Genomic DNA, 8,541 nt, shown 5'->3' on the forward strand with positions numbered 1-8,541 from the left:
GGAAGAAAGAGAATCACCATGGTAGGGAGGTACTCTTTGCTCAGGATATAACTTGTAAATCAATATGCAGAACTTTAGAGCTGATGTTTAGCAGCAAAGAAAAGAAAATTCTTTCACAGGCTTCTTTTCTTCTTTAGCAGCCCCCCCAAAAAAAATCTCCCACCTCTGATAAACCAGGCAGGTTGAGATTTTATTTTTGAGGAAAATAAGATCTGGTAGAGTGTGTGATTGAGCCAAATAATGGAGTCATTCTCATCTTATTTACCAGAGCTGATCTGAATTAAACTTTTGAATGTAATTTATATTCATGTACCACTGTACATATTACCAAAACCCTTCACATTCTTTATGGCTTTTGCTCCTCATAAGTTTATTGCATGGTAGGTAGTATTAAGTAATTTAACCTTGTTTCACTAATGAGAAACATATTATTCAAACTACTTAAATGATTTTCTCAGTCAGTGGTTGTTGGACTCTAACATGTGTAACCTTGGGTAAGTGAGATTGTTTTTCAGGGCCTCAGAAGACTCATTTGTAAAATGAATAGGGAGGTGGAGAAACCTGAGGTTGATGAGACTAACTCTGAAAACTTTTCTGCCATTTAGTGTCTATAAGACTGAAATTCCATTATTTTGTTTCTTTAATCTATACTTCCTTTACTTCATGCCACCTCTCCAATGCAAATATTACATTTCAACATAATACGTTTTAAACAAAGAAAATATATATTTTAATAATTTAAGGGACTGAATATCAGTCCCAGGAAGGCTATCCAAATGCTTTGACTATTCTGGGACCATGTAGGTGAACATAAGACTAAAACACTATTTTTCCTTCCTTGTCTGTGTGTTTTTTAATGGTGGATTTGAGAGTTTATTGCGTAGAAACAGACAAAATTCCTTAGACAATTTGTCTGCTCTAGTATAATAAAACATGATTAATACTACTGCCAATGAATAACTAACCAACCCTTTTCCAAATGTAGATAGCAGAAGTCATGTTTTTTCCAGAAATAAAATGATTCAGACCTTGTTTTTCCTATAGTGAAAGAGAAGGAAGATTTACATCCAGACCCAGAAGTTCAGTCAGGAAAAGATGAAACCTTTGGCGAGTACAGGTAATCATAATACATATTTTCACAAGAAAACAAAAAAAAAAAGATCAAATGTGAATCTAGTAAAGAAATAATGCAGTTGTTCATTGGGATATAAAATCTTATGGGACTATATTATATTATTCAAATTAAAATCAATAGGCAAAAATATCCAAACAAGTGATATAGACATTGTTGATGGATGGTGCTATGCATCTATCTGGTGCATTTTTTTTCATTTTCAATGTTTTTAGTTTTAAAAAAAATATTGCATTTTCTCTTTGAGGGGTGGTATTTCTTTATATTTGAAAATGCAGAAAGAAGGAAAATATTTTTATTTGCAAAAGAATATTGAAGTAAGCAGAAGATTGATATGTATTTTTAAAATTCAGATAATTCAATATACTTAAGATTAATTTATTTTCCCTAAACAAACATCACCAAGAATTTAAACTATGAATTAAATACATTAAAAAATGGAAGGAAGCAGGCCAGGAGAGCTAGTGACATATAAAGACCACTGGTTTGTGATTCAAAATACCAAGTTATGACAGTAGCTTTGTGACCGTATTCAAGTGACTACTCTTTGATCCTATTTCCTCATGGGTAAAATGTCTTGCAGCACTATAGGTTTAGAGGTGATTGCAAGCTTAAAAAAGTCATCTAGTCCAATACCTTCATTTTACAGATTAATAAATGGAGCCTAGAATTAGTCCCACTGGCAGAAAGTGACAGAGTTGGGATTTGAATCTGGGTCCTCAGACTTCATATTGTTTATGGTTATTTTAAATGAAACTTCTCTTCCTATCTCTTGTTGCTGGACTTTGTTGGTCATATAAAGAAATGCTAATAATTTATGTTAGTTTATCTTATATTCTGCAAATTTGCTAAAGTTGTTAATTATTTCAAGTAGTTTTTAATTGATTCTCTCTAAGTGTACCATCATATCATCTGCAAAGAGTGATAGTTTTGTGTCCTCATTCCCTAGTTTAATTCCCCTGATTTGTTTTTCTTCTGTAATTGCTAAAGCTAACATTTCTAGTACTATGTTGAGTAATAGTGGTGATAATGGGCATCCTTGCTTCACCCTGATCTTATTGGGAAGGCTTCTAGCTTATTCCCATTACAGATAATACTTGCTGAGGGTTTTAGATAGATACCACTTACCATTTTAAGCAACACTCTATTCCCATGCTCTCTAGTGTTTTTAATAGGGCTGGGAACTGTTTTTTGTCAAAAGCTTTTTCAGCATCTGTTGAAATAATCATACAATATCTGAAGTCCTCAGACTTCAAATTAATAACTCTGGGCACTCTCTATGCTGCCTCTATTTAGGATAATACTTATACCATATCTACTTCAAAGAGTTGTTATGAAGCACTTTTTTTTCCAAAGCAAAGTGCTATATAATTTGTTGTTATTTAACAAGTATTTACTAAATGTTATATTAATAAATATTAAACACTATAAACTATTCTCAATAGAATTCAGTTAATTTTATCACAAAGGTTAAAGTTAATTTCATACATATGTATATACCTCTTCATATATTCATATCAATCTAGAAAGTGTCTAGATAAATATGACTAAATGAAGAGTCACCACATCACAATGAATAAGAAACCAGGAAGATCTGGTTTGAAATCCTTCTCTCAACAGATACTGACCATAATATCCTGGATAAGTCACTTAACATATTATTGCTCAAGGATATTGTCTAAATCTCTGTCAAAAGAAAGGTGCTAACCTGCATTTGTGGAAGAAATGACCTAATCTTAGAGTTCCCTATGTAAAGAAAATCACAGCTCCTGTCACCATTCATATATAGACACGCTTAGCATAAAATTTGGCAAATAATAAGTGCTTCAGAATCTTTTTTTTTTAGTTTATAAAACTCAGTTTTCCCACAATCACTTCCTTTTTTTTTTACTAGGAAAGAGTGAATAGATGTCATCCCCTGAATATGTAAACTATTGATAATTTGACATAAATGTAAAAAATTCACATTTGTAAGCTTCTTTTCAATTAGATTTCACTTGAGGTTATGTCAAATGACATAATCTATATTTTTTTTGAAGATAACCCTTGACTTTTGCCAACTCTCTTCTTTTAAATTACATGATCCATCAAGAGATTAGAGTTATTGTATTCAGTTTTAATTCATCTGAATATCCAATAGGAAGAGAAATCACTTGGCAGTCTGAACACCTGGGTTCAATTCCCATCTCAAGCACTTAGTCCCTATGGCAAATTGGTAGTCACTTATGTTTTCTGAACCCTCATTAAACCATCTGTAAAATAAAGAAGTTCGATATGATGGCCTCCAACCTTCCTTTCCACTCTCAGTCTCTGGTTTGGCTATGTGTGCAGCCCTGTGATCCTTCAAACCCATAACTCTAGATTTTATTAGAAATTTTTTTCTTTTATCTTCTAGTGACAGTGATGAAAAACCACTTAAAGGAAGCCTCCAGTCTCTAAACAGAAACCTCCAGGCCACCGAAAGTGCTGATAGCTTGGTGGACTATGGAGAAGGAGATCATGGCCTATTTAATGAAGATGGATCATTTATTGGAGCTTACACTGGGTCTAAGGAGAAAGGATCAGTGGAGAGTACTGGAAGTTCAATGGCAACTTTCCCACTTCGTGCATAAACTTTGTGTACATAAACCGCATGAGACACTCATCTCATTTTTTCCATGTTGATCTATATGAGTAAGCAAATCCTTGTCTACAGGACAGAACTGGGTTTAGCCAGGATCAAACATCCAGCAAATAAACCAAGAACAAGTCACTGCCATTGAAAGACAAGAGCAAATTCTTCTGGCCTGTATTGTCATGGGTTGAATTCAAAGAAGAATGAACATAACCATAATGATTAGATTCAACTTAGTTGGTCTCGAATAATGAGTAATCAGTGTTCCCTTCATGTACCTGTTCGGGGCTGTCCCATGTGTTCTCATAACTTCTCTTGACTTGTAGAATTTTACACACATTCTATACACACCCATTCATTCAGTTTCATAGGATTGCATGGCTTGAATTTATTTTTTCCTAGCAGTTGAAAAATGAAAGAAACACAGGTTGTTTAAAAACAACAACAAAAATAAAACACTGAAGAAACCAAGTCCATATTTATTATTTAAAATTGTGCTGTTTAAGATTTTTTGCATGACCCATCAATTGACAAGTATTTATTCATCCAACACTAGTTATTGGAGCCATGATATTTAAGTCATTAAGTTGTGGCTGGTCAAATCCAGTTTGATTTCTGGTTTCTCCTTACTGTGGAGTCTCTGGATATCCAGGCTTGGACCAAAACACCTACAAGGCACCACTGGACGTGGACTTAGGAGAGAGCGGGTCTAATGTTTCCTTGCTTGGGAATGGTAATCTAGTATCTGCTAAAACTTATTCAAAGACTTCATTTCTAAACTGACTCCTTTTACCTATCTGGTGTAATTATAATGATATGCTAGCATATATTTTATGAATGGAGTGAACATATTCTGGTGATATTTACACAATGCAAAATATAGATGTGGTTTTAGCTTTTATTTTGAAGTGAGACACATTAACATGAGAATTTATACAGTTACATTACAGAGTAAGAGAGCTATTGTTTTACACCATAACAGAATTTCACTATTCAGAAATTCAGTAAAGCAAACTTTCAAATCAGAAGAAACTGTGTATGTATTAAGATTTTGTTTTTTTTAGTAAAATAACTTCTGAAAATTGAGGAAATTTTTTGCATATTTTTCAAAATATGCTTTTGTTGGTTGTTAAAAAAACCACCTGTTCACTATAGAAATTCCTGTGTACGTGTTTTTCTGCATCGTACATTGAGCATCATTAGAATTAGAATTGTCTCCATATAACTTCTTTTTGAAAAAAATTAGTAAATTCTTATAATATATGAGTTGGCATTTGACCTATTAATTTTATTTTATTTGGAATTTAATTTTATTTGGAAATTAACTTATTTTTAAATTGGCATTAAGCAATCCACATGAATTTCAGTCACCTGAAATAATGACTCCCTTACATATGTTTCAACCTAAACCTATTAATGAATGTTCAGAAAATTTGGACTTTGATTTAAATACCCCTCCCTCTTTCATGGACAAATAATTGGTTTGTTTGTTGAATAGACAATATGGCAATGGAGCTGGAAGTTTTCTTGTTTCTTTTTTAAACTATCCCTATTATATAAAAGGTATAGGCAAAAATTAAATTGGTAATATGGAAGTGTTTACTATAGGAACAGGTACTTACTAAAGTAAATGGGGTGTGCTTTTTCAGGCTTTGTTGGAGCATTAGAATGTATATATCCAAGAATGTCCATTTGTAAATTACCTTCAGGTGTCCATTACAAGAACCTTGCAAAATGATAAATATCCTCTATTCAGAAAACAAAACAAAACAAAACAAAACTTTGTAGAACTGGCTTTAAAAATACTTGAAACTAAATATACTTTGGTATTTGCTCTTGATTCTCCTATGAATTTCTTTCCTTGAGGGTATTGGTCAAAGGGTATTTTTTTAAAAATCACATGAAAGGTGATGCCTCCTTTAAGTTGGGCCAGTAAGACTTCTCATTTTGGTGGAGTTATTAGAAATCAAGCTAATTCTGACTTCATCCATCTCCCCTTCTACCCTCATGCCTTAAGAAAAAAAGGCAACTACTTGGTATTCTTCCTACCTGTACAAGAGTCTAGAGTCTTCCTGGCCCCACTCAATAAATGGCCAGATTGTGTGGTGGCAAATAAAAGTTGAAAAAGAAAGATGTTCTGATCACTTTTTCTAAATGCTCTACATTCGCAAGTACAGAAAAGGGAGAGTGTATGATGGTCCCTACATTTTGTCTTAGTTCCATGAGATAAAACAGGGTTCGAGATTTGTGTACGGTAGTGCTCATCAGTCTTCTCTTGAAACAGTAACCAATTGGATGTGTCTAAAATGTTGTGAACCAGTGATCTTGTCTATAATGTCTTCTCTTTATCACATAAATTATTTTGATGGGCTATAATGGATTAGCAATGAACCACTCAACTTTGGATTATCTGAGTTTACTATAAATTATGGCACATAAACACGTTGAATAGAATATAAGTTGTTAAATGGTATTTGTCATGTAGTTTACAAACCAGGATTACTTTTCTATTAAACCTTATGAGTGAATTGTTCACTATATTTTCTTTCTTATGCCTCAGGATCTAAAATATATGTAGTGTCATTTAAGTGCAATGAAAGTTTAAAAAGGGTAATAGTATTTGAGAAATATGCCCATTGAGTGTCAAATTAACCTAAATGCTAAGACCCCAGCTTAAATCTAGCACTTTGTTCTCTAGTGAATTTCCTTTCTCTATATTATTAACTTTTTGCAATCCCTAATTTAACAGTCTGTAAATTATGGTAGGAAGTATCTAAAATATTTCTATCTTAAAGGATGCTATTGGAAATCACCAAAAGCTACTTTAGTTTTAAAGGTATCTGAATTTTCAACTTTACTGAGTTTCCCCAAATCACTTAAGATCCTGTTTTCTACATTATATATGCCACTGTATGTTTTGAGTGAGCTATATTCCATCACATTCTTGTGCATTTCCAGTGGAAGGGAAAGGACCAAGGTGCCCTGAATCCCAAACTGGGAAGTCTGAGTTCTCTTTGGAATTCTTCCATTCACTTTCTGAGTAGCCTTAGGCATGTCCCTTAACAATTCTATACTTAAGCTCTTTTCATCAGTAAAGTGCTGCTGAGAATCTGCTACCTGCTATACCACAGGGCTAGTTGTTTCTAATTAAGAATAATTAATGTCTGAGAAAGGCTAAAAAAGCCTTCATCTTTTCAAGCAAAAGGTATGCAGATAATCATTTTTTCTATGAAATTATGGAGATAATAAACAGGGATTTCTGCATACAACAATAATATTCTGACATCTCCTTATACTTAAATTTCTCATTGAGTTAAGTGGGAATTGCGAATAAGATCATACAAACATATTCAGACATTCAAATAGGTATGCAGTCCATACTAATTCAGTACTTTTTTTTCCAGTGAGCACAATATATATATTTTTATAAAAAAAATACAGGAATTTAAAAAGATGCCTACCATACAGTGAGCAGCATAATTTGTATGTGCCATTACAAAATAATAATTGCTAAAAAGAGGAAACTTAAACAGGGTCTTTCCTATACAAATTTTTTCCCACTAGTTTTACATGCATATTTATAATAACGTGTTTATGAATTAGGTGCATTTAGTCTACTGGGTATAAAGGCATCCAGTATTTTAACTACACCCAGATTTATAAAGTATGATATGTAATGAAATTACGCTGGAAGTCTCAAATAATATTTTTTTTCCTATTTTATCATCATGGAATAAGAGAAACTAAAGACAAAGGATTGGTGGAAGTTTTGTTTCATTTTAAAAGCCTATGAAATTAAATTGTCATTTGAAATCCTAAATATGTTTACATATCATTAAGATCAAAACACTTGTAAAACATTTCCAATGGATGATAAGGGGATTGAGTTTGTAACCAGGGCTCATTGATTCCAGTTTCCAGTTAGTGAAATAGGTGGGGTTGAGCCAAAGCATACTTTATTTTATGTTAGATTTATGATATTTTATTACATCATCTGAAGAGGGAAAGGACTGTGTATGCTAAGTTAATCTGACTGCTTTTTTTCAGATTAATTAATATTCCTAGTGAAACTTTATTAAAGTTGATAAAAAAACAAAAATGTGTTTGTATTGTAGTTGCTGTTTGTATCATGTTTATGTATATGTATGGTTTCAAAAATATTTTGATTATACATGAAATTCAACTTTTCTAATAAAAGTTCAACTTCATGTAATATAAAAATGCATTGTAATTCTTTGACTTCCAACAAGAATGAACGTTACTTTGGGTTTTGTATAATCCTTTCTTTCAACTGGCTAGAAAACATTTATCAAGCAAAGTCAGTTGAACTTCTAGGATGTAGAATTATCTATTTTAAAAAAGGTTCCTGATGACTATGACTTTATAAATAAAACATTTAATAAGATCAGCATCTATGGAGATTAGTAATGTGATATACTTTGCATTTAAACTAATAAAGAACATCATCAAGACAGACAGTGCAGTAAAGGGGATCTGATCATACTTCCAGAGCATCACAAAAGTGCTACATCTTAAAATAATGAAAAGGGAAAACTTTGACAGTGTTCCTAACTTCTATCTGCAGATGATCCATTTTATATTTCCTCATTGAAAAGAACACAGGCTAGTTGCAAACCTCTACTCCCATCCCCAGCTTCAAACACTTTATAAAATGTAGGCAAATTCTATATTTTGTTGGTTCTCTGTTGGACTTGGAAATTTCCCATCTAATCACAAGTTATTTTAGGACCTTTGTTCAAAACTTTGGGGTTAGGATAAACACATAGACAGATAC

At 32.5% G+C, this 8,541-nt stretch overlaps 1 protein-coding gene across 5 annotated transcripts in view; it reads left to right on the forward strand.

Annotated features, from left to right (window-relative positions):
* The window catches only part of CHL1 (cell adhesion molecule L1 like), a 279,234-nt gene extending 271,346 nt beyond the window's left edge, over nt 1–7,888 (forward strand). For all 5 annotated transcript variants that reach the window (XM_027863960.1, XM_027863965.1, XM_027863963.1 and 2 more), the window contains 2 exons: nt 1,045–1,117; nt 3,528–7,888. In XM_027863960.1, the coding sequence (XP_027719761.1) occupies nt 1,045–1,117; nt 3,528–3,744 (290 nt within the window). In that variant the 3' untranslated portion in view covers nt 3,745–7,888. The remainder of the gene's footprint in view (nt 1–1,044; nt 1,118–3,527) is intronic.
* Nucleotides 7,889–8,541: the final 653 nt, after the last annotated feature.

The sequence above is a fragment of the Vombatus ursinus genome, unplaced genomic scaffold, assembly GCF_900497805.2.
Source record: "Vombatus ursinus unplaced genomic scaffold, bare-nosed wombat genome assembly UNPS02014773.1, whole genome shotgun sequence".
Taxonomy (NCBI): domain Eukaryota; kingdom Metazoa; phylum Chordata; class Mammalia; order Diprotodontia; family Vombatidae; genus Vombatus; species Vombatus ursinus.